Source organism: Quercus lobata, chromosome 9 (genome assembly GCF_001633185.2).
Source record: "Quercus lobata isolate SW786 chromosome 9, ValleyOak3.0 Primary Assembly, whole genome shotgun sequence".
NCBI lineage: Eukaryota > Viridiplantae > Streptophyta > Magnoliopsida > Fagales > Fagaceae > Quercus > Quercus lobata.
The window spans coordinates 50,991,569-51,019,075 of NC_044912.1; the positions used below are offsets into that span (position 1 = coordinate 50,991,569).

Here is a 27,507-nt window from a genome sequence, read left to right on the forward strand (position 1 = left end):
CGCTAAAACCCAAAAAATGACCAAAATACCCTCGAAGCCTAAAAATTATCAAAATACCTCCGAAACCCAAAAAATGACCAAAATAGCCCCGAAGCCTAAAAATTACCAAAGTACCCCCCTGAAGCCCAAAAAATGACCAAAATACTCCCGAAATCCAAAAAATTACCAAAATACCTCCGAAACCTAAAAAATAACCAAAATACCCTAGAAACCTAAAAAAAAAAACCAAAGTTTCCTCGAAACCTAAAAATTACCAAAATACCCCCGAAACATTAAACAAACCCTCTTATATTGCACCTCTAGTCTTTTTGCCCTGGTTTCATTTCATGCTATGCATGAAAAATATTGGTTTAATTTAATTTATTTTGTTTTTATCTTTAAGCTATAGATGATAGTGATACATCATTTTTTTGATAATAATTAGTAAGGTATGTCATTCTGCCGCACCTACATGAACCTACATTACTTTTTCCACATTATGACCGTATTAAGAGTATCCCAAAATATACTAACTATATGTGTTTGTGTGGGCACCCCAATGTGATTCACATAATTATATTAATAATTAGATTTCTAAAAGAATTATTAAATTTCTTAATATTCGTAGTAGAGAAAGATTTTTCCATAGCAATAATTGTTATAAAATAAGCCTCTAACAATCTAAAATATAAAGACAGCATCAATGTAATTGATGAGGACATATCTTTTTGTGAAAAATAAGAAATCCTACTTGGTCTCTACTAATCCGACAGAGATTTCAGATTTGTTTGGAAGTGGATATATATATATATATATATATCTTTTTTAATAGGGTATATCTACTGCTTGGCTCAAAAGGTAAATCAAGCTACTTGACATTGGCTTGGAAAAAGGAACCATTCAAATAACCTGTTGCTTTGGCTCAAAAGCTAAACAATCCAATCCGGAAAAAATTTCTACTTGCCTCGATGTTTTATGTCTTGAAAATTCAAGCTAGTTGAGCTGTGAATAAGAAATTGTTCAATAACGTTCTTCAGACAATACCAATTTAACCCACCTTCTAGGCTCATTTCCAATACTATCTTTGTAGGTATAGCAGTCTACTACAAATAATAATACATGCCATCTTAATGATGAATAATCAAATGTAAAGTAATAAATATGCTTTTGATTGGTAGTATTACATATGCGTATACAAGTTATTATTTTTACTAAATGAAGTTTTATTACTTAATGAAGCACATAATTGAAACAAAAAGCGCAAGAAATATGGGTTGTTGATCCAGTAAAGAAATGGACCAAACTCTCGGTTTTTCTTACAAACACTTGTTCTGCTACTTCTATTTTTGTTTATTTGTTATAAAATTTGTTGGGGTTCTTTATGTTGGGTAAAGTTTACATTTTTGGTAGGTTAGCTTAGCACAAAGATGGGTTTTCAAAACTCTTTCTTTATTAGTAAATTACACACATACCCAGTTATAGTTTTGATCCAAGAACCTCACCCCTCTACTTTTTAGTATATAGTATTATCTAAAATTTGATCATACATTCAACCATGGAATGCTCAAAATTTCAAACAGGCAGCAACAAAAATCCCGTTCCTTAGGTCCCAATTAATTTCAACCATGTGGCTAAATTAACCAATGCATCACATCTTCTTAAAAGCTCAATCAAAGCAACTTATTCACAAAAATATACCTCATGAGAAACTAAAACAATAATACCAACAAGAAGAAAGATTAATCTAATAAACCTTGCAATTGAATCTCAAACAAGCAAACTCATACCTTGTAATGCATTTACATATCTATAAAATTTGGAAATGTGAAAGAAATTTGACATCTACTAACTACTTTCACAGATTTAAATTACCAAACAAAAGTTCAGGCAATTGAAATTAATACAAAACCCAGTATTGTTCTAGATCTTTAAAAAATGAAAAGCCTCGAAAAGCAAGCTATATTTCTATTCTTAACACATACAAAAACAAAAGAGGGCAAAGATGAAGAGGAACCCAGATCAAGAATCATAGTAATAGACACAAAAACATGAATAAATTAGGGAATTGAGGAAGGTTAGAAAGGTACCACCAGAAATCTTCGACAGCGTCGAAGGTGTAGACCTTGCGAAGAGCGGTGCCCCATGCCGCACCTTGTTTGGGTTTGGACTGGTTGTCGAACCAGAAGGTCCAAATCCAAGATTCGAAGCTTTACCGATGAGTGATTGGAGGCTGAGAAAGTGAGGGGGAAAATGAAAACTTAACCCTGAAACGTTTGAGGTAAAGGCTGGGTTTTTTTTTTTTTTTGGGTGGGAAGGGCTGGGTTGAGTTTGGATATATTGTTATTGGGTTAAATGGGGTTCAATGCGTTTTTAGTTAAAACCCAATTATCAATGGGTTTAATTGGATTGATGCTCATTTAATCCAACTAATAGTTGGGTGGGTTTGGATTTAATTAGAGTGGGTGGGTTTGGGTGGGTTTGGGTGGGCAAACGAGTTTGGGCTTATTTTACCACCCCTAAGCAAAATGGTCTATGCTTGGTTGAGATTCGGTCTACTTGAACTGCATGTCCCATCTTCTTATTCTCTTTGGTTTTGTTTTTATGGTTGTTTGGTCACTTGGGTCATTGTTAATTTGTCATTTTTTCTTCTTCTTTTTTCAATGAACAATCATTTAATTGAATGCTTTTGATGGTAACATAATCTCATATTCACAGGGAATAAAATATGGCTTATGGATATGCTTCGAAATGGTCTAAGGGTGTGTGATAAGTACAAATTAGGTCCCGTATTTGATGTTTGTAGTTTATTGAATTTGTGTTAAGATTGTAAATCAAAGTTTAAATGGATGGGCTTAGTCCATACGAGCTTCCTATTGAAAGATTGCCTTAAAGGTGTTTGTGAAAATGCTTGTTTCCATAGTTGATGTCACTGAGCCAGGTAGTGCCAATTTAGTTTTTATCTTCCAACTGTTGTTCTCATAGTTTCTTCAAAAGACGATAAGAAAAAAACATGGCGTTTTTAGCTCTTATTCATTCAATACGCTATAATTTGAGTTTTTAGTCACATGAACTTTTGAACTCCCATGCCTTCCTTTTTTCTTTTAGTATTGGCTTAAATTCTCTACCTACTTTTTTTTTAAGGTATTGGCCTGAGAATCCCTTTTATTTTTTTGGGCACGTGTTTACAAATACTTAGGCCTGAAGAGATTAGAGGGTAAGAGAATACTTCACCAATTTTAGTTTTTGGCAAATTTACAAGCATAGGCATAGTGTATGCTTTGCAACTATTTTCAAGGAATGTGCGTTATATTCTTGTTGCTCCACTGATTGCTTATCATTTTTTCACCTTTCTACTTCTACTTTAATTGCAGTTAATGATGGATGAATTGTTAAATTATGGTAGAAATAGTTTTTCTTCTATTGGCTTGCCTCTTTCAAAGTATTTGCCATTTGTTTTTAGCCAAGCTTGAAATAGGAGCTGTTCTAATCTCAAAAGGTATGGGTTGTGTGTGGTACAATAAGAGTGCTTATAACTATGTTTCAAGTTCCAATCAAATTGTTAGTCTATTTCACTTGAAACCAAATGAACATATAGAATTTTTGCAAGTAAATAGAGGGTTGTCTTCCAGGATGTTCCTGTACTAATTGAAATTTCTTTTTCAAAGTTACAAGATGATAAAGCCCCGGCTAAGCTACATCGCCAAAAAAGCATTTGAAGCATTCATGATGGATTGAAATCATGTATCCTGTCTTGCATGACCACTACCTAAGATTGAGGTCGAAACAAGGGGTCAGATCAACCTGTGGGGACATCTTGCGCTGAACCTCTCTTCCTTCTGATCAATAGTATGGATCCCCCTTAGAAGGCTCTTGTTTTCCTGTTGATGGACCCAAAAGAAGTAATCCTAAGACATGTTAACTTCTTTTTAGTTTGAAACAAGTGACATGTCATGTACATATTTTTGGTATTTGTTAAGTTATGTTTCTTATAGAGATTGTAATAGCTCATTGTTGAGCTTGTGAAAACAATTCTTCACCAACTCCTTTTTTTTTTTGAGGTAACTGGAACTTAATTTTTAGACCATTTGTTGAATAAACAAAATTTTTCATGTTAGCTTTGTCTCTTCAAATAATGATGCCTAGAGAAACCAAGCACTACATGCCATGTGATGTTCCATTTTTACAAGAGAAATTAAGAAAGGAAAGCTACAAAGTTGTTCCATGAGTTCCAAATAACAGAAACTTTAATTAGGCCTAATCATAAAATAGCACGTGTACAATTGGTGATTTGGTTCCAAGTTCAAACTGTAATTACATTATAGTACAATTTTGATCTTTTTGCAACTTCTATACAATGCATAATTTCAAGGCTTATAAACTTAAAGGAGTAAAGACAACATCTTAAGCTCTACAAAATTGTGCCCTTTAAACTTGTGGTTGATGCTTATTGCAAATGCAAATAGCATCCTTAGCTATTGGTCATATCATAGAGGATATAAGACACCTAGTAAGTCAGTTAAGAATCTGGTCCTCTGAGCATACATGAAGATATGTGAATTATGGACCTTATACACTTGCAAGACATGCACAATTCTTGAAAGATGAGGTTATACAGCTAGAAGGTATTCCTGGCAAAATTCTGCATCTTCTACCCATTGTCTCTATCCTTGGTTATTCAATCTTCACAGATTCTCTATTTATTTATTTATTTTTTGCCTCTAGCATATTTTTATTAAGAATGACTTCTAGACTGCTTGCATTGCTTTGCTTGGATTAGCTTTAATTGAGGTTGGCACCTTCTCAAAACTCCTCTCATATTCCACCCTTTAAAGTAAAGATTATCATTTCCAAAATGAATTTTACTAATAATGTGAAAAGCAAAAATTATACTTCACAATGTACTTCTTCTAATTTTACCATTTAGCATCAAGGTTTTGCAGTTGAGCTTCAATTTCATTAATCAAAAATAGTAATTGAGCACCAATTTCAGAATGCCACTCCTCATCATAAAAATTGGCTTCATAACATTTCAAAAGATAAATCACAAACATCATTGTAGTTATTGAAATATTAAGAAAAGAATAACTGCATTTTCTTACATTATCTTGGTTTGTACCATACATCCTTGTAATGGTTTTGTATAAATACACAAAGACACTAAGTGTCAAAATTGGACAATACATATATCAAATTTAAAGCTTCAGTAAAACTAAAAATTGGTCCCATTAACTTCAAGATAAATGACTTCAATCCCTAATGAATGCTTCAAAATCTTTTCTAGCAATGTAGCTTGGCTAGGGCTCCATCATCTTGCAATGTTAAAAAACAAATTTCAATCAGCACAGTAACATCCTAGAAGACCAATCCTTTATTTACTAGCAAAAAAAGATTCATTTGGTTTCAAGTGAAATAGACCAACAATTCGACTGGAAATTAAATCATAGTTGCTATAAGCACTTTTCCAGTAATCCACACAACCCACACCTTTTTTATAAGAAAAGCCCTTATTCCAAGCTTGGTTTAAAACAGACTGCAAGTACCATGAAAAAGGCAACCCAACAAAAGAAAAACTATATCTACCATAATTCAGCAATTTATCTATCATTTACTTGAATTAGAGCCGAAACCAAATAAAAATCCTAGTTGTATACTTGAATGGATGCACCCCCATTATCTGTAATTGCAATTCAAACCAACCAAATGCTTTAAGAATACTGTCAAGTTATGCTCAAATTTGCAGTGGCACCAAAAGCAACTAAGATAATGCCTCTCTCCAATTTTAGCATATGAAGAAGCAATATCAACATGATAAATTGACGTATTTGGAAGAAAAGTATGGACTTTGCCAACAAGTTGGATTTTCACAAACGTCTGAATATGAGGTACTTGAAGGGGAATAATAGAAGAAACAGCCTTGTCTATGAGCACATCCTTGGCAAAATCAAGAGCCCATTTGAAGATGTGCAACATTCATATTGTAGTGGGAAAACTACCAAAACCACAGTACCACACCCTACAGCCTACACCCAAAAAAAAAAAAAAAAAAAATCCTCAACACAAAAACTAAAAAATTACTCAAAGATGGAATATAGTAATAGAATAGTAGTACACTGTACACCTAATGATTACCTTTTGAAAGAAAAAACCTTTATTTTTGTTCAACGATTATTTGGCACAAGTAGAGCTAATTATTCTGTAGACAATGCACTAAGTTCTCAGATGGTGCACAACTACGACTTTTTAAAAAAGAGACAATGCACTCAAGGTTCCTAATCGTGATAGGTGCTTAAAAAAAATACTCGTTCTTTTATTATATGTTTTAATTTCATGTCTTTTTCCTTAACTCATGCAAGTCATATGGGTTTTTCCATTTTCCATCATATAATATTACGGTGATCTTTTCATTCAAAATTGAAACATCATTATAAGAGCTCAAATTAAACATGACTGTACTGTTATAGGCTACAGAGTACAACTCGAGAATAAAAGCCAAGCAGACCACAGACCCAAACAATCTGAAAAACCCATAAATGCCATAGCTTTTGAAAGAGAACAAATCAACACAATCCACGAATCACACAAAAAAAAGCTTATTTTTTTTTTTTTTTCCAGCAACCAAACAGAGCTCATTAAAATAAATCAATTAAAAAAATGACAGAGAGAGAAAAACAGAAAACTTACTGGGCAGTTGCGTCGACGACAATGCAGTTGGGGTTGAGAGAAGAGCAAAAGGAATCGTTGGGGAAAGAAGCCATGACACTAGTTGGTGCGGCTTCGCGTAAAGGTGATTGTGGCAGCAACCTTGGCTGGGTTGAGAGAGAGAAAGAGAAAGTGAGAGTTTTGAGAAAGAAAGGGGCGGGTTTTAACTCTATTGCTGACTTGGTTTCTTGTTAAATGATATCAGCACTTTGTCTTAGGTGTCTCATTTTAGTTGGTCTAGACTACAAGGTCAGCAAGATGAAGTTGTAGTCCCGGACTAGCTAAGAATTTCTCCTACGACTGACCATCTGTTTCTCTCCCATTTTTCTCTCTTTCTTCTCCAAAATTCTTCTCATTTCTTCTCCTCCAGATCTCTGCCTACCTCCTCCTCCTTTCTTTCTTTTTTTTTTTTTTTTTTTTTTAAGCTATGGCCAAAAATATCACCCTCTCTTTCTTTTATTTATTTTTTCTTTCTTTCAAGTTTTTTCACACTTTTGTGGTGGTGATGGGTTTTGTGCCAATTGTGGGTGTGGTGGTAATGGGTTTTGTGGTTGGTTGTGGGTGTTATTGTGATGGGTTTTGTGGCTGGTTGTAGGTGTGGTGGTTATGGGTTTTGTGGGTTTTTTTTTTCCCGGTGGTAGTGATGATGGTGGCTGGCGGTAGGTTGCAAGTTGTGGGTTGCTAATCTAGAATCAAAGTCTAGGAGGAGTAGGAGGGTTCGTGGGTTGGTGCTTGTGGTTCTTGGGGTTCCGATTCGCAGGATGTGGGTCGGTGACGGTAGTTCTTGGGGTTCCGATTCATAGGATGTGGGTAATGGTTATACGAGAGATATATTATTTTATTGTATTTTTTATCTCTACGGATTAAGGGGATTTAAAAAGTTAGTTTTGACTTTAAAAAATTTCAAAAATATCCCTAATTTAATTAGATACTCTTTATTCTTGAAAAAAAAAGGTTAAAATTGTAATTCAACAAAATTCAAAAAAAAAAAAAAACTATTAGAGAAACTTTTTTCCTAAAAATTAACATACTCTCTATTTAAATATATCCCATGCAAGTTTAATACATTTTTTCTTAAAAACTAGTTCACACTAAACCAACAGTTTACTCTATTTCAAATCATAAACTTTTAGTTTTTTTTTTAAAAATTTCTTCATGTGTAACTTCACTAACAATAGATAAATTCATATTGAAAAAATATATTAAACTCAAAATAAGAAAAAGAGCCTCATAATATGTGCGGAGTGCGTGTGATAAGACTAGGATTATTTTAATGTGTTAAAATTAAGTGTAATATAAAATAAATTATTAAAATAAATAAAGTACTAGCTAAATTTTTTAACTTTGTGACTGTGAATACTCTTTAAGTTTGTGTTTCCATCTCCATGATACAACTTTTAGCATTTGTCAACAAAAAACCCATAAAGAAATTAAAGCCCATTTGAGTCTCCATTAAAATTCATATATATATATATATATATATATATATCGGCCTTTTCTTCTATCCAAGACAATAACCCATAAAGGAACCAAAGCCCATTTGAGTCTCCATTAAAATTCATATATGGGCTTTTTCTTCCATCCAAGATAATAATACCACATTAAGAAATTAGTTCAAATGGAAATGAAAGTAGATGTCAATTAGCCCATTCTATTAACTTAGTCATAACTAGACTATATCTACATGAAAAGTAAGGATAGCAACGAGATGGGACAGGGTCAAATCATGAGTGTCCTGTACTTATCATGTTCTTTCTTTAAGGGTGGGAAAAGATAATAATTACTCCGGCTCGATTGTTGAAAATATAGTGATTTTAATTTTAATTTTTTTTGCGTAATTACAATATTCTCTTTTGAGTTTTAAGGAAATAACAATACACCCTAAATTTTAAGAGAAAAAACACTCCTGTTGCTTTATATTTGAAAAAAAAAATAACATTTTTATCTTTTGTTTATGTTAGTAATAGAATATTTTAAATTTTTATAAAATTTTCTTTAACAAAGTTTAATCATGATTAGTCATAATGTAACTAATAAATTTATAATTAAAATATAAAGTTTAACAAGCACCAAAAGAATTGCAACAACAAATCTTTGCAACAACAAATCTCTCTTCAATATGTTGGAAAAACAAAAAACAAAAAAACAAAAACCGTTCAAAATATTTAAAAATATTTTTTAATTAAAAATTCAAAACAATGAATTTTAATTATAAGAAGTGAGAATAATTTTGGAAATATTTCATTAAGCAAATGGCAGGTCAATGCACAACATTTTTAATATCAATTTGACAAATTTTGATCAAACGGATATTAATAGAGGGAAAAATGTTTTTTCTCTTCAAATTTAAGGTAGAGTGTAAATCTCTCAAATCTCAAAAGATTGAGCGTAACTACTTTTATTATTATTATTATTAAGACTTGATTTTAGTTTATCGAGAGAAAAAAAATCATTCAAAAATCTTAATAGGCCTAGTAGACATCACAAGCACATATGAAAAAAAAGCTCAAAAAAAGAAAAGAAAAAAAAAAAGAGACTTTTTATTCCTCGGCATATAACAAACAGACTTGTACCAAAATAAAGTGGGCGAATCATGGGTCAAACCAAACCCAACATACATACAAAGTAAAATCACATCATTTAAATTACAAAGCTTGACTTGATTAAAGTAATGGGTCTAGTTTTTTGGGGTTTTCAGTTTTTCTTGACCCAACTAATCTTAATAGTAGTAGTTTGGGAATTTAAAAATGGGTTTAGCTTCTTATTTTAAAACTCATTAAGTATTCACATCAAAAGTGCTAAAAATTTAGCTTCTAGCATATACTCTATTCTTTATACAATACACATAACATCATATACTCTATTCTTTTACCATTTTATTTAAATATTCTTTTATTTTTTCTTTTTTCTTTTACCACTCAAGTTTCTCTCTCTAACTTTCATTTAAATAACATTTTTTGTATTTATCATCTAGCTATAGTAAATTGCTATAGATGACAGTTTATTGTAGCTAAGGTTGTGTTTGATTCGACAGTAATTGGTCTTTATAAAATGTTTTACACCACTGATGGTGTTTGGCATCTCAAGAAATTACGGTCAAATTGAAAATACATTCAGTTGACTGTAAAATACCCCCCCTTAAAGTGTAAAAAGTTTTACACTTTGAAACTACCTTCAAATCATTTCCACTCCTCACAAAATTTCTCTCCTTACTCACACTCTCATCATTCACGTCATGCCCAAGCCAAAGGAAGGAGAAAGGCATCGTCAGTGAAGCCCAAAACTAGCCACCAACCCACGGCTCCATCGTCGTGCCTACAAGCCCTGCCGCTGATAAAGGTAGTTTGGGCACTTCTCTCTTCCTCCCCCGACCCATCCCTCTTCCTCCCCTAACCAACCTCCACCGACCCATCCCTTTTCCACCACCGACCCATCTTCCTCATTTCTTTTCCCTCAAGACCCACATCCTCTAATTGAGATCTTAAGATCTAGGTTTTTATGAGGTTGTTCCCATTTATAGTGTAGTGTTTTTTTATTTTTATTTTTTCATGATTTGGTTGAGGTAATAACAATGATTTGTGCTTGGGTTGCAATTGATTTGTTTTTGTATGTCAGAAATTGAAAACTATAACTGATCCATAGATTTGATCAATCAATCATTGAAAATTATACTACAATTGTATTATAGGTATTTTTTGACATTTTCTCTAGAAAATGTTTTACATTGGGGAACCAAACATTGGAAACTAGAACACAACCAAACAGATGAAAATGTTTTCCTTTCTGTAAAATATATTCAATTAAAAATATTTTACACTCAGAAGTTATTTTATATGTTGCCAAACACAGCTTAAGTATTAAAAAATTATAGATTTGACACCTTTAATGTAGTGGTTTTTAAAGTACTTTTGGTGTTAAAATAGCATTTTAACTATTTTTAATACCTATGACGTAAATGCTCAAAGGGGAGTTTTTAGGTATCCAAACTTAGCCAGATTACTAATTTAAAAATTATTAAAATATATTTATTTTTTATTTTCATTACCTAAAAAGGTAAGGTTTTTACTTTCTATAATACAATAAGTGTGTCTTTCTTTCTCCGTTAAAATAGAAGAAGGAACAACAAAAGAAAAGGCAGTGTAAAACGCCATAAAACAAAAGAAAACGCAGCATAAAACTACACCCAATTCTCTTGCGTTTTCATGACAATTTCCTGGCATCTTCCTTAATCCAAAAAGTCAAAGTCAAGTCCAAACATGATCCACTCTGAAATCATGCCCAAAACAACATTTTTAAGTAAAATGCAAAATCGTGTTTCTTGAAGGAAATAACAAAACCTCCTTAAGTTCGTGTTTCCATCTCCGAGATACAACTTTAGCATTTGTCAACAAATAACCCATAAAGAAATTAAAGCCCATTTGAGTCTCCATTAAAATTCATATATGGGCTTTTTCATCTATTTAAAAAGAAACTAAAGCCCATTTGAGTCCCCATTAAAATTCATATATGAAAGTAGATGTCAATTGGCCCATTTTATTAGCTTAATTATACACTATACTCTACGTGAAAAGTAAATATGGCAATGAGTCGGGACAAGGTTAGGTCAACGGTGTCATATCCCTGCCATGTTCTTTCTTTAAGGCTGGAAAAACCACGCAGAATAAGAACTGTTCTGGACAGTTTAGAGGTTCATGGCCATTTTTAGCGCAAATTTTTTTTTTTTTCCTATAATCATAATAGTGTAAGAAGTTAGAAGAACTTCTTCATATTTAACTTCTATTTAAATTGTATAAAATATATTTTTTTAATACAAGTAATTATAAGTAGTCATTCTAATGCAAAAAAAGTGAGGAACATGAGAAATTTGTTTTAAATTTTAGATGTAGTGTTTACAAGTTTTTAAAGTAATGTGTGTATTTTCAACCATTTGAAAAGTGAATATAAAAAAGTTTTATGCTTTCAATAATATAGAATTATAGATATACATATTAAAATAGATGGTGTATTTTAAGTTCTAATTAACTCAATTGGTAAAATCTCTTGTTGTCAAGTAAAAAATCTAGGGTTCGAATGCCATCTACACAAAAAATCGTTTCATGTCTTAACTTAATGATAAGAGAAATTATTATGGAGTGGGCTAGGTTGAAATTTTATAATTAAAAAAAAAAAAAAAAAAAGAAGAAGAAGATTACGTATTTATGATGTGTATCATAAATTACAAAATATTGCAATCAAGTTATAACACTCTATTTCAATATTAAAATTTCCACCCACCCAAATTAGTGTCTAAACTATTATATTAGTTGTTAGATTAATCTTAGAATTACTAAATTAGATGCTAGTTGCAAAAATTTTATAATATAAAAGTATATGTTACAAATACTCGCATGTTCAGGAAGAGTACTTATCTTTTTCTTTTTCTTTTTTTTCTTCTTTATAGAAAGTTTCAGTGTATAGTGTCCACTCCTAATGATAGTAGCTCTTTATAATCAAACTAAGACACCAATCCATTTTTTATGTAAGCAGAGATTGAATCTCAAATCTCTTATTCAATCATCAGAGATTTTACAAATTGAACTAATTGGAACCTATACTTATCTGTTAATTTAGATACTACTTTAAACAATGGAGGGACATTGTATATTAATCTCATAAAATTGTATTTATTGTTAAATATTGAAGATCAAGGTGCAAATTGCAAATGTACGAATAATTTTAACTAACTTTACTTCTTCTTTTTTTGGGATAATTTTTTTTAATTAACTTTACACATTGCTTTAGCAACAGATGGGACATAAAGTGTAAAAAACCCTTAAAATAAATAAGTAAAAGTTTTGTTCACATTTTTCTTAGAGGTTGTTAATTACTTCGTTCTTTTTTATATTTTAAGAGAAAAGATAATAATTACTCATTGTTGATAATTACTCCTTGCTTGAACAGGTAATGGCTTACAAAATATTTGTCAGACATTTTCAGATATTACAAAAAAAAAAAAAACTCAAAATTTCAGATATTAAAACTTCGGAAAAACCAAAAAATATTAAAAAATTAAATGATTCACTGCTTAGAAATTATTGAAAAAACCAAAAAATATATGATTAAACAATAGAGAAATATATGGGTTACACTCAAAAAAATAATTTCAATTGTTGCAAGCTTTTTATCTTGTAAAAAACGGCTGAAGAGAGTTTGGTGGTTCATGTACGAAAATTACTTTTTAAAAAATACATGAAAAACCATTATATATATATATATATTAACAAAGTAGAGGAGAAGAAAATAACATAAAAAGAGCTCATATCTCCACTCGGCTTTAAAAAAAATATTGGGGTTTGCATTGCTTTTATAGTGTTCATGATTAACTTTACAAATTTAGAGATAAATTATCAACGTTTGAGTTTGAGTTTGAGTTTAAGTTGGACTTGTTAGAGAGATAGAGTTTCACTCCTTGTTAAGTTTGAATTAAACAAAAATAATTTTATTTAAAAAAAATGATAATGATGAGTTTGAGTTTAAGTTGGATTTGTTAGAGAGATAGAGTTTCATTCCTTGTTAAGTTTGGACTAGACAAAAATAATTTTAAATATTGTGCTCACGTGGAAAATTGTGAGAGTCTCTCTCTCTCTCTCTCTCTCTCTCAGATACGATGGGAGACTCATCATCAAACTCAAAGTGAGAGAGCAATAGCAAACACTTAGATAAAAATCCCAAATCCCAAATCACACTTCACAGTTTCCACATAGTCGATTATCAAAAATCTACACATCAAAGCAAAAGCAAAGCAAAAAAAAGCTTTGCAAAATAGTGAACTTTCATGGACACTGAATCATGAATCTCTTGATGTTCAAACTATTAGCCTTTGCCATTCTTCTCTCTCTTTGTTTTTTTAACAAGCAATTTTTTTTTTTTTTTAATATTGGTTTAATTGAAGTGAATGAGTTTCGTCGCTTAGTTTCATTTTTGTTTCGGAAATGTAATTTGAAGAATGATATTTACTTTGATTTGAATTTTTTTCCTGAGAAACAAACAGTTTTGTCTCTATATATATTTATTTTATTTTTAGCAAGTTTTTTTAATTGAGAAATAAGAAAATCATATAAATAAAAGATCATTTTTATTGATATGATGAAATATACATTTCATTGAAAATAACTACGACATTACATGAATTAGGCCCTAGATTAAAATCTAAGAAAAAGTTACAATCGAAATATATATTCCAATATTAAGAATTTAATATTATTTTTTTTAGAATCTATATTAGGCAATTATTAGCAAAGAGACAATTTCTTATGTTTATGAACATAACATCTCTGATAGACCAATGCATTCTTAAAGTAGAGAATTCCAGGGGCAGTTGGAGAGATCTCACCCGAGAAGCAGTATTGGGTTGGGTAAGGGCTGGTTGTGTGGTCGCGGTTGTACTAGGATTTTTTTTTTTTTTTTTTTTTTTTGGGTACTAGGCTACTGAATGGAAGTTTCAGGTTGTGGGTTGAAAGTTCAGTTTGGTATGGACAGTGGGGTTTGGGTTAGATAGTGGATGGGTTGTGGGCATAGGCTTATGAGATAGGATTTGGGCTATGGACTTTGGGTTTCAAGTTGTGTTGGTGCAATCATGTTGGCCCTTTTTCATCTTGCTTACCCGTAGTTTAAAACTTAACACTTCGCCTACCTGTATTTAGCTCCGTTTGGTCTCAGTTACCCACCTTTGGGTTTTTCATTAAAAAACAACTTTTACCTCCAAAACATAACATAACATGAATAAAAAGGTTAGAGTTTGAACTTTTTTCAAAAACCAAAAATGAACATTACTTATAAAATTCCAAACAATTACAAATCAAATTGTGTGAAAGAGCTTGGGCAGGGAAGTTGAATTTACTGTTTGGAAGATCTCCATGCCATAGTAGAAAATGGCATACTTGGAAATGTTGCAGAAGAAAAAAAAAGTGGGAAAGAATGCTTAAAAAATGAAAGAAACAAAGACGGGCATGTCTTTAAAAACACTTGAAGTTACAATTCATTTGCAGGAGCAAATGATACAAAAATTCAAAACATAATAGGAAAGGATGTTCCTGCAAATGACACAAAAATTCAAAACATAATTGGAAAGGATGTTGAACCACATAGTTGTTGGTATTGAACAAAATCCATCTCCTTTCATTGGTTCATCAATTTTGGCTTTTGGCCTTTTCTAGTAGAGTTAATCTTGTTAATCTTTGAATGCAGATTTGAAACTTTCAACATTTTCTGCCCGTTGTTCTTTCCCAGACATTTTAAACACAAAATCAAAAATCAAACAAGACAACCTAATCCTAACTTCAACTACTTATCGCATTCAAAACCCCCAAATTCTTTATTAGATTGTTACACAACACCACAAATCTAATCCTCTCTTTGTTGTCCTCTCTCTCACATTCATCTACAACCAATGCAACCACCATCAAAAGCCACCACCACCACTGATCACCCCACAATCCACAACCATTGCAAGCCATAAGCCACAACACCACCAAAATTAGATCAACCACCATAAGCAAGCCAAAATCAGATCAAACCCACAGCCTAAAAGCAAAAAAAAAAAACCCATAAAAATGGTGTAGTCCGATTGACCTCCTCAACTCTAGGTGTTGTTGGTTCTTCATCTGATCAACCTCCATAACACTGGGTTAGCTGGATTTTTGCTATAATGCTCAATTGGTCTACTCAACGCCACAAAGAGAGAAGAGAGGAGAAAGAGAAATCATAGATTTCAGTTTGAGAGAGAGAAAGAAAGGGATGATGGGAGTTTGAGAGAGAGATGATGGGATGGGAGTTTGAGAGACCATGAGAGTCTGAGACTCTGAGAGAGAGGATGAAGCATATGAAAATTGATACCAGGTTTATCTTTTTAGTTTCTTTTCGAAATCCCCCTTTTGATCTTGTTTCTTTGTATATTTTTGTTATTTTTATGTTTTGGAGGGGAGAGACAAAATATAAGTAAAAATACTTATTTAACCATGTTTTTAACTGAGGTAGGTAACAGAGACCAAACAGAGTTAAACACAAGTAGGCAAAGTGTTAAGTTTTAAACCACAGGTAGGTAAGGTGAAAATGAGTCAAACCACAAGTGAGTTTATTGTAATTTGCCCCAAAAAAAGAGAGAAAGGAATACAAGAAGCCTCACAAGAATACCACAAAGACAAACATCAAGACCCATCAGGAATTTAACTATTTAAGGGAGGAGATTCAACTAGACAACCATATTTGCGTGGAAGATAGATAGGAAAAAGCAAGAATGAAAATAGAATATAAACCCTTTAAACTGATGAAAGAGCAAACAATAAATTACTGAAGGAAAAAAAAAAAAAAAAATCTAAGATGAACACAAATCAAAATAAGGGAGACATCATTTTTTCATGTCCAACCAAAGTGACTCAGTGTAAAATGTGCTCCCCCCTAGATCGAGGGTTTTACATGGAGTCGCCACTTATTTAATTTAAAAAGGAAAAACAAGAAAACCTTTAATGAAAAATACTTCTGTTGTATTAATGTATATGACAATTTACATCGAATTTTGTAACAAAAATTTACAATGCTTTTTGTCCTAGGTACAATCTAAGAAAAGTAAATTACATTGCTTTATTTCCTAGTTACATTCTAAAAAAGGTAAAATTGTATATACAAAAAAAATTGTCTAGAACCCTTGATCTTGGTTCGGAGGCTAATTTACGAGATGGGAAGGGATTAAGCACCCATCTCGCCCGGTAAAACCGGTCTCCTAGGTTAAGGTGGCCAATGTCATGTCATGTCAAACAAATACAAAGAATATGTCATATAAACATGTGATTTGCAAGAAGTGTAAATAAATATATGCTAGAGGAATTTGACATGAAGAGAAATAAAATAAAATAAAACTTGTTAGATAACAAAAAAATGAAGGTAATGGCATGTTCATCCAAGAGATCAATATAAATAAAGAATTCCTAGCCTAGACATGTTCATCTAAGCATGTGAGGGAAAACAAAATTGTCATGTGATTTGACATCAACATAATTGCAAAGAGAAGCAAATAAAAATACAACCTTTAAGCATATTTGATCATCCAAGCAATTATGAAGAGAAGTAAAAGAAAAACCCTAGACATGTTTATCTAGGCAAAATCAAAATACTTTGACATGTTTGTTCAAGCATTTAAAAATGTAAAACAATTACCTAGACATGTTCATCTAAGTATTAAAGAGAAAGTTGTGTTTTAGCCTATAAGTGCTCATCTAAGCATTCAAAAGAAAATTGTGTATTGGCCTAGAAATGTTCAACTAAGCATGTAAGAGAAAACCAAATAAAACATAGGCATGTTCATCCAAGCATAGCATAAAAGAAGTGAATAATAATTTGTAAGCATTTATTCTAGCATGTATAAAGAATAAAAAAAAAGTTAACTACTTACCAGCATAAATTAAAAGGGGAAATGATCATCTAAAGGGCTAAGGAGAAAGCAATGAAGTACTCAACTACAACCAAAGTAAGAACAATGGTTGCTCAATAGCTTTTTTTCTGCTTTCTCACTAGCTCTCTAGAGGGAATTCGGGGTCCAAAGAATGGAAGAGGTCCTCTCTATTTATATGGGAAGGGATGGCTTAGCTTTAAAGCTAAGTTATTAGCTTTCTTCTGAAACTAAGGGAGGAGATAACCTGTTTAAATGAGCTAGGGACGGATTTGGTGTTGATCCCCATTCAAATTTTGAAATGATTCTGCACCTGCTTCGTATTTTTGCTCCAATTTTCCGCTCAAAATTCCAATTGATTCAAGATGGGTTTTTTTTGAAAGGAAATTCAATTATCTACAACTTTTTCAGAAATAGAGAAAGCCAAATTTTAAAGTTATCCATGCCAAAAATGTGTTTCAAATTGCTGCTGAAAATAGTAACGTCTTTTGAGCATTTTTGAATTTTTTCATAGGCTGTATCTGTTTCTTTACCCATTTTATTTTTCAAAAATATTTCTTCTGAAGCAAAGGGAAAGGATAAGTCTATTAGATAGGCTTGAACAGATTTGACGTTGAACTCACTTGAAATTTTGAGAGAAAATTGAAGATAATGCTGAATTTGTGTTGTCTTCTGCACCTGTTTCGTATTTTGGCCATAACTTGCTGCTCAAAATTCCAATTGATTCGCGATTGATGTTTTTTGAAAGGAAATTTAATTCTCTACAACTTTTATAGAAATAGAGAAATCCAAATTTCAATTTTTCTCTGACCAAAAATGCGATTCAAGTTACTGCTGAAGATAATGACGTTTTTTGAGCATTTTTCCTTTTTCTTTTTTTTTGAATTTTTCATGTATCATATCTCTGGAATTTTTTTTAAAAGAGCAGATAAGATGCCATAAAAAAAAAATTTTTATTATTTTCTTAAAAAAATGAAATAAATGAAATCCATTCAAAAATCACACTTGATTAATTTTAAATTAATTCTTGTGAGAACCAATCAAAATGAAGTGTTTAGAACATGACGCGATCAGGCCCATCGTGTAGGCAAGCCATGATCATTGAAAATTGTTTGTATGATAACTTTTGATCAGGTGATCCGATCAAAACCCATGACATACCATTATGATCGGTAGAATATCAAGATTTGTTTTGTATCACAAATCTGAAGATCTACCGGTTAGTTAAATGCAAGTTGTAAAATGGGGTGTCTACACTCAGCATAATCAACTTGATCTTTTAGTTTAAGTGAGCATTTGGATCACGTCCACATTTGGATGTTTTGCATTTCAGCCCCCCTTTTTTTTTACATGAATAGTGTACCAAGTTATATGAACAGTAACCCACGTGTGAACAGTAACTTTTTATTAATTTTTTATTATTTTTAATTTTTAATTTTCAATTTTCAGTAAAATAAGCGATATTCAAACGTACCTAAAAAGACTTTTCTCTATAGAAAACTTCAAGAATGAATTAAGAATAAACAATAAAGGGGATTTGGTGGGCCATCTAGAAAAATTCTTTTTAAATAAATTAGACACATCAAGAAATATGTATCAAATCAATGGTTAAAGGTAAACATGATTTATTAATAGGAAAATGCTAACGAGTGCGCTTAGGGCACTCATTAATAATCTATTTAAAGAAAATTTTTATGGGAAATGAAAAAAAAAAGTAATTAATATTTTGACAACTTTTTTCATTTCCCATAAAAGTGATATCAAAACTTTCTTAAAATTGATTATTAATAAGTACCCTAAGGACACTCGTTAACATGACCCTTATTAATAAATCAATTCCAACCCTTTGCACTAACCGTAGAGCTGGAATCCATAAACCTAAAAATGTGTAGTGCCATTAGCACTTTAACAGCCTGCAGAGCCTTTATTGAACCTGCAACAATAATTCTGGTTCAATAAGACTGCTAGAAGAACAAAAGTATCATCCACTCCAGGAAAATCAAAGACCAAAGCACTCACATATAAGAATTGACTCCTAAATCCTAATAGTAAGAATTTCAACAGCACTAGTTGCTGCTCTCCTGTGATCCATCCATATCATCTTCCAAAAACAAATCAATAGGGAGCCAAAACGCAGGCCAACTAGTCCCATGAATTTAATTTGTAAAAGATATTAGAGACAAAAAGAAAAGGCACCATAGAGTTGACTCTAAAACCTAACATCATAAAGTTGACACTAAAGCCTAAAATCCAAATATTCAAGAAATAAAAGGGGGTGTTACAAAAGATCCATGAGTCATACAAGAAACACAAGAATTGTGGCTATCACATACTCATCATCTAAGGCCATAGGACATGTAATTTGTATATAAACAAGAACGCTAAATGGATCCACCCTTTGGAAATGTGTCAACCATGCGTTTTTTTGCATATCTTTCAACCCACCATATATATTTAAACTAACAACTTTATGCTAGGAACTTATAGATGAACAGTAGTGTATACCTCAACCCTTCTATATAAAGATCAAGACTTCTTATAATACTAAATTTTGTTAGACATGTCAAGTAAAACCAATGACCAATCAATTAACAAGCAAATGCTTTACTACTGAGCTATTGAGGAACAATGAGAGATTAGATATCATAGATTTCAATTCCTATTCTCAACACATGAACAATATGAGCTTGAAGTTTCTCAGAGTAACAAGTATTGTGTTGGATAACAGATTGACATTAAACGTTCAGCAGTCTTTTATTTCTCAATTTGATAACAAGTATTATGATTGATAACAGGTATTATGATGTTTTTCATAGTAATAAAGATTCAAGTGTAACATAACCCTGCATGATGTAATTTTACAAACATAAATTTCAAATACGGCATGACTGTCAGAACCTGGTAAAAACATTTCTTCGTGAGGTATAAAATGAATGCAACCCCACAAATTTTCTATAGTTTATATTGTATTAGAAAATTCCAAATCACTAAATTCTAGCAGAACTATCGTTCCATAGGTTTTAAATAAAAAACAAATCAATAAGGCCCAGTAATCTAATAAATTCAGAAAAAATTGGTGATCAACAAGTCAGTCACCTAACTTCATCTCACATTTACAATAAATAATTAGAATACTAACTTTTTCCGCATGTTGATTTTTGTAAAAGCAAGGAACAACAAAAGAAAAGGCAGTGGTCCATAAATAATAAATAAAAAAATAAAAAACAAAAGAAAACGCAGTGTAAGTTCATCAAAAAAGGAAAACGCAGTGTAAAACTAGACCCAAATCCTCCTGCGTTTTCATGGCAATTTCCTGGCATCTTCCTTCATCCAAAAAGCCAAAGTCAAGTTTACACTGCTTTGGAAAATTTGCACTAGAGTGAGAAAAAAGACGAAGAGAGAGAAATCGGAAAGCCAAAAAAAGAAAAAAAGAAAAAAAAACTAGAGTGAGAGAGAAAAATCAGAAAGAAACAACCGATTCTTGCTCGTTTGCTCTTGATTCGATTTGTGTGTTGCAACCATGTCTCCTTCTTTATCGACCCCAACATATGAATATGATGTTTTCGTTAGTTTTCGTGGAGCAGATACCCGCACAAGCTTCACCGCCCATCTCTTGGCCGCTTTAGACCGTAAAAGTATTCGTGTCTATAAAGATGACATAAACCTCCCAAGAGGGGAAGAGATTGGGCCTGAGTTGTTGAAGGCAATTGAAACATCAAAGATTGCAGTTGTGGTGTTTTCTAAAAACTATGCTACTTCGGATTGGTGTCTGGACGAGCTGGTGAAGATCATGGAATGCAAAAGTGTGTTAAATCAAAGGGTGCTGCCTATTTTCTACGATGTAACTGAATCCGAGATGCTAGAACAGAAGGGGATTTTTGCAGAGGCTCTTTCCAATGGCCCTGAAGAGAAGGTGGAGAGTTGGAGGGCCGCTTTGACGGAAGTTGCAAACTTGGCTGGCTTTCGTTTGGAACCATATCGGTAAGATGTCCATATATTGATGATATTATTGAAATTATAATTTTGAATTATTAAGAGTACCTTCTCTAGAATTTGGTGATCAAAAAATTTAAAAATCATAGAATTAGGTGTCGTATGGATATTAAATTTGATAATATGTTAGATAAGAAAAATTAAATTGGTTAGTTTTGAAGTAGTTTCGTTGATGGAATAAAATTTCAAGGAATATCCAATTAGGGTTTATGGCGTTATTTCATAACTCAGTTTCTCTTTATTCAAGATCAGTTGATGATCACAAAATTCAATTCTATAAAAATAATAAGAATAATTTTGGGGGTTCAATTAATTGCAGTCCAGAGCCAGAGTTTATAGAGGAAATTGTTGAAGTCATTTGGAAAAGACTAAAAGGGAAATCATCCACCGTTCAATCCCGTCGTCAGATTGATAATCCCGGTGTCGGTGTCGGTGTCGGTGTCGGTGAAGACTCTTCAATAATCATCTCGCAAAATGATGCTTCATCTGTTCAAAATGCTATTGCTGAGTGGAGTCGTCTTTTTTTTTTTAGCCTTATATAGACATTTTGTTGTACTTATTGTTGCCACTGTCAGTAGATAGGCCCCAAAAACATTGACGTGGAAGCGGGGCCCTCTGACGTTACTTTTGATTCCGACTAAAAGACTTTCTAGTTTTTTTATTTATTTAAAATCTCAGACGTTGCGTGCGGAGCAGTAAGACATTAAAAGAGTCACAAGTCTGAAGTCTTCGTCTTCAACAGGTACAAGCCGAATATTCCCTTCCAACTCCTTTGCCTAGTAAGGATTGCAAGTGAAACCTATTCCTCCCCCAGTCGATTTATCCCATTCGGCTCCTTTCCCTGCTTTACTCATTTTAGCTGTTACATTTTATGTCGTTGTCGTCGTCGTCGTTGTTGTTGTTGTTGTTGTTTTTTTTTTTTTTTTTTTTTTTTTTTTTTTTTTTTTTTTTTTATTTTATTTTATTTTATATATATAGGTAATTCGATTATTACAACGGGTAAAGAAAATTTGAATTCTGAACGTGGACTTGTACCATTTGTTGAAAGAACATGTACTTTTCAAGTATGATTGCATAATTGATATTTCAATAGATGAATTTTTTTTCTTATTTTGTTGGATTCATCCCATCTCTCCTTTTATGAAACTATGCAATACTTCCACCTATGTGCTATTTTCTTTATTCTATAGTGTCTATACTTTATAGTTATCATATCACATTAGCTCGTTCCATGCTAATAAGTGAAAGATGTGGAAGCTATTAACACTACATTATAATCTTTAGTAAAAGTTAGAAAAATAGCTCATTTTTACCAATTTTTCTCATATTCACAGCAATTATAGTATGTATGAATTCCTCCAATTTATGGACCACATGGCTTTAGGATTTCGTACGAGGTGCTCAACACTCGACCAATGGCAATCATTTTGCGTGTAAGAAAAAAAAAAAAAGATTCGGTCAGATGGGTTCAAGATAAAATTGAGCACCTTCTTCAATTAGTGTTCACCATTAGACTATTTGGCATAACAGAGTTCTAAGCTGAAATTACTCCCCCATTTTCTTTCCATTTCATTATCATCTCTACCAAACATTGGTAAATTCCTACTTTCCCCTCCATTTTTCTTCACCTTTTTGACATTTTTCATCCTCTCCTTTTTCACTCCAACCAAACATGGTGTAAGGGCCAAAAATGCACTTTGCTAACTCCTACTCCACCCAGCTACGCTCCTATTCATAGATATCCCCTAAATTCAAGGTTCATAATTATTTGTGTTAAGCCTCAAAATAACAAGCTCATTTCACATTTAAGATCCAATTATTTATCAAAGTTTACATGTTATCTATTTATGTTTCATCTATCAAAACGTATTTTTCAGAACTATACATTAACATAACGTATGTACTATTCCTCCCCGTCCCTTCGTTTGAAGTTTGAACCACTGTTTACTAGAAATATAGTAGTGTTACAATTTACAAAAATAGTGGCAAGATAGAACTATACTAGTAGTTTGAGCTTCAATTTGTAGAAGTATCCCGTACAAACAACAAAAAAATATTCCGCAGTCCCTTTATGGACGAATTAAATCATCCCTCTCCTTCAAGTATTCATGGTTCAAGGCATCTTTTGCAGATGTTGACAAGTGACAACACATCAAACAAACTTTTTTTTTTTTTTTTTTTTCCCTTAAAAACACATCAAACACACTTTTTATTTCTTAAAAACATGTACTCATATCCAACGCTCAATTGCGTTTTTCACTTTTAAAAATATGTTATTAGAAATATGGTGCCAAATACATTTTTTTGGATTATAAGCATTTTAAACACATGTTTTTCGACACTTTTTATACCGCAATTTTCAAACCATTTTGAAAATCAATACCTAAACTCTCTTTACCAAACAGTCCCTAAATTAGCAAAGTCTAAAAATTCAATTTTTAAGAATTTGGGCTCACCCTAGCTAAAAAAATTAACATGACGATATATTTTGAAAATCTAACTGTTGGATTACATGTCGTTTATATTCTTAACACACTGTTCAAATTTCCTACCATCGGATGTTATTTACTATTCGATCAATAAACTTATTTTTATGTATGATTTTATATTACAAAAACTTGAAATTTAAACACATGATTAATGACATACCTTATTATTTAAACCTCTTGAAAATTTGCAAGTACAGAAAATATACTTAGAAAATGTAATGCAATGGTGGATTTGTCAAAATTCACAACAAATAAAAATATATTAGGTGACGTTGTAGCTTTAAGCTACAACCAAGTTTGTTGCCGAGCTTTAAGCTTCAAAGAGCATGTGAATCTATTTCCTGTAGCCATTAGGTAAAATATATTTTCTAATTTTTTGATGTATTTTATCAGATTTTTTTTTTTCTTCCAAACCTGTAAAATATATATTTTTGCATTTCCTTTTCTTTGAAGCCATATATTTTCAATCTAAATTTTGCTATAAATTACGGTATCCATTTTTGCAAACATCATGACCCATGAGGCAAACAACTATATTTTAATTTAAGCCATTTTTTTATTTCCTATTATTGGCTCTCTTACATTTCATTAATTTTCTCTTTGTTGCGGATCTTAAGTTCTTCCTTCCTATGATGTGGGTTTTCGAGATCTTCGACAAATGCAAGAATTTGAATCATTTGATTATGCATTATGAATTTTTTTTTAATTTCTTTTTTTTAATCCAAATAATAATATTTGATGATGAGCAGATCGTCAGTCTATTATGATCGTCCAGATGGAAGCCGTCCCTGACCAATCCAATCTTCTGCAATTCGTGGACGAAAGAAAGGAAGTAGTTCGCCGGCGTTGTGCCTGCAAAAAGGCCTCCGATGCCAAAGTTAGAAAGATTGACAAAGGAGAGCAATGAGAAAAATATACTAGAGTGTTTTTCTTACCCCCTACCCCTCTTGGGGTTCAGTCTTTATATATGTGTGCTTACAGGTGATTTCTTCTAGCCGTTGGTGGAGTCTTGATGGAGGCTTTAATCTTGCCTGGTAACGCCCTTGCAGGGTGTTAATGATGAGCTGCCCTTCCCAACGGTCTAAAGGTTGATTAATGTCTTGTAACGGCTCCGCGAGTGTTCATGTCTTTGAGCGACGACCTTTTCCCTCAGGACGGTTTTATTAAGGTCGTCCATGACCTGCATTGTATGGACGATGACAATTTTGGTCGGGCGTATCAGCTGCCCCCCTATTCCATGGTCGTCCATATCTTGGACGATTATAAGAATATGAAAAGGTTTTTATAGGCTTATATTTTATTTTATTGCTATTATTATTTTTATTATTATTATTATTTTTTTTTCAATTATGGCGTTTGGAGTTTTGCTCCGCATGGATTGCGTAGTGGCGGCTGTGGCTCATCTCAGTGCCACGTGTTTGATTTCTATTGGTTGGAGAGTCTCGTTTCCGGTGAGTGCCTTTTCAGTTTTCCCGCACTTTCCAAGGCAGAGTCCTTTGATTTTTTTGGCTTTTCCTTTTCCCATTTCCCCATTCTCTGTGTGGTTGATCTCTCCTACGTGTATTTTGCTCCTCACCTCCTCAGTTTTCTACCTAACTTCCAGGTACGCCCACCCCCATTTACGCTTTTCTTTCCTTTCTGAATTTTCCTTGTATTTGTGTCACTTAAGCTCCTTTTTCTCTCTGCACTATCCTTTCTTCTTACTGAGTGGTGGTGTTAGTTTTTTTTTAATGGTGGATAATTTCGAAGCTAGGCGTAACTTCCCCTCCGTAGCTTTTCTCTTCGCCCGCTTAGGTTCCTTGGTAGAGCTTTCCAGTGACCCATTGGGTGCGCCTTCGCTTGCCGGTTCGTACCCACTAGTTGAGGAATTTGTTAGTAGGGGTAGCAGGTTAGATTTGGCGTTGGGTGCTTTATACCCTTTATTGTTAGAATCTCAAGCTTGGTTCCGGTCTATTAGAGGGCTCCTAAGAGAGGGAAGTATGGGTTTAGAGGAAGGGTCAGGTGATTTAGAGAGGGGTTCGTCCTCTAACGTAGTTGAGGAAGAGGCCGGGATCGATGCAACGACCACCGCGCTTTCCCGTGCTCCCTCGTCCTCCCACTCTCCCGCTCCAGCGACGGTCCGTCAATTTCATGCCCTTAAGGAAAATTGTTCCTTGAAAGTTGAGGTTTTTAGCAAATTTAAGGACAGATTCCAGTTTCCAGAGGGGACCAAGGCTCGTCTCCCTAGGAAGGATGAAAAGGCTTGTGCCTTTGCCCACGGAGAAGTTTGCTTTTACGAGGCTGCTTTTTCGTGTGGCCTCCGGTTTCCCGTCCATCCGTTCATAATGGAGCTTCTATATTGTTGCCCATTCTTTCCCCTCTTTTTTATTTTATTTTATTTTATTGATGTCGTCCTTTGCAGTGAAAGATCGTCCAGAGCTTGAGGCCAAATTTGTAGAGCGAGTTCAGGCTGCGATCAAGCACGCAAGGACGATGGAAGATTTTGGTGAACTGATCGATCCACGTACCCTAGCTCGTCACTGTCTGGGACCAGAACCTTCCCTCTACGTACTCGGTACCCTCGACCGAGAAGAGAAAAAACGTAAGCTGTACTTCAAGATAAATTTGTCACCTCTTTTCTTCGTGTTTATCTTCATTCTTTTTATTCGTCCTTACCCCCCTTTATTCGTCCTTGATCTCTTTTGTGTAGAAATGACGTCGAAGTTTAACAAAGAGATGTACAACAAAATTAAGGGCAAAAAGAATGAGCCTCTTTCTAGTATAGGCCAGAAGAGGTTGAGGATCACGGATAAAGAAAAGGAGAAAGAGAAAGAGGTGGTGGAGAGAGGGTCGTCCACACCTGCCCTTGATCTGGACGAGGGTGTGGCTGCATCTCCCGGCATTTCGGTTGAGGAGGTGGCTCGTCCTTTCAAGAAGCAGAAGGCGGCCAGTAAAGGGAAAGAGAAAGTTGGTGCCAGCGTTTGGTCGGACGCCGAGACGGCCATGGATCGTGCCAACGAGCTTTTTACCCCTGGTGAGATGAGGGAAGTCACGAGCGTTCCTTCGCATGAGATGGTGAGCCGTCACGTTCACAAGCTCGTGCAGGTGATCCATCATACTTCTTGTCCTTTTCTTCGTCTTTAACTGCTTGACCATTTTTGTTGCTTTTGATTGAACTAATTATTATTATCTTTGTTCTCGTCCATAGGTGTTGGGGGAGACCATGCACATCACCACGCAGTATTTAGCGAACGAAGAGAAGGCCGTCGTGGCCAACTCGAAGGTGGAAGCTTTGGAGGCTGAGGCCTCGGGCTTGCGGAAGGACTTGATCACGACCATGGATTCCCTCAACACCTCCAAGGAGCAGGTTCGAGTACTGACGAAGCAGCTGGACGTTGAGAGGCAATCTGTGAAGCAGAAAGACGAACTCCTAGCGGCAGCCGCTCAAAAGATGAAGGTTGCAGTGGCCAAGGCCGTCATTGCCTTCCAGACCACGGAAGAATATAACACCATCCTTTTCCAATGGTACTTCAAGGGGTTTGGGCTGCTGCGGAGGTACTTGATCAAGCACGGTCCTGGCGTGAACCTTGAAGACTTAGACTTTGAGGCCGTCGACAAGGAGATTGAAGAGGACGAAGCGGCTCAGGCAGTGGCGTCTACTGGTGTTGAACCATCCCAGGCTACTCAGGACGATGATGCTGCCCCTCCAGCTTGATTATATTTTTTTAAAGAAAATTTCTTCTCTTATTCTCTTTTTTTTTTTTTTTTTTTTTTTTTTTTTTTTTTTTTTTTTTTTTTATGTACTAAGTTAAAAACAGCTGATGTTTGGATGCCCCTCCTGTTTTTTGGGGCCCCTATTTTTGCCTCAGAACAATTTAATTCTATGTTTGATTTTTGGCTATAAACGTCTGTGTGTTTATTTTTGCTTTTCAAGATTGCATGAGT

General features: G+C 33.5%; 1 protein-coding gene across 1 annotated transcript; it reads left to right on the top strand.

Moving 5' to 3' along the window:
• The first annotated feature begins 20,398 nt into the window (after positions 1-20,398).
• Positions 20,399-22,010, top strand: LOC115961723 (toll/interleukin-1 receptor-like protein). The gene is made up of 2 exons (XM_031080651.1): positions 20,399-21,082; positions 21,414-22,010. The coding sequence occupies exons 1-2, from the start codon at positions 20,622-20,624 to the stop codon at positions 21,634-21,636; spliced, it is 684 nt and encodes a 227-aa protein (XP_030936511.1). The 5' UTR covers positions 20,399-20,621; the 3' UTR covers positions 21,637-22,010.
• The last annotated feature ends 5,497 nt before the right edge of the window (positions 22,011-27,507 follow it).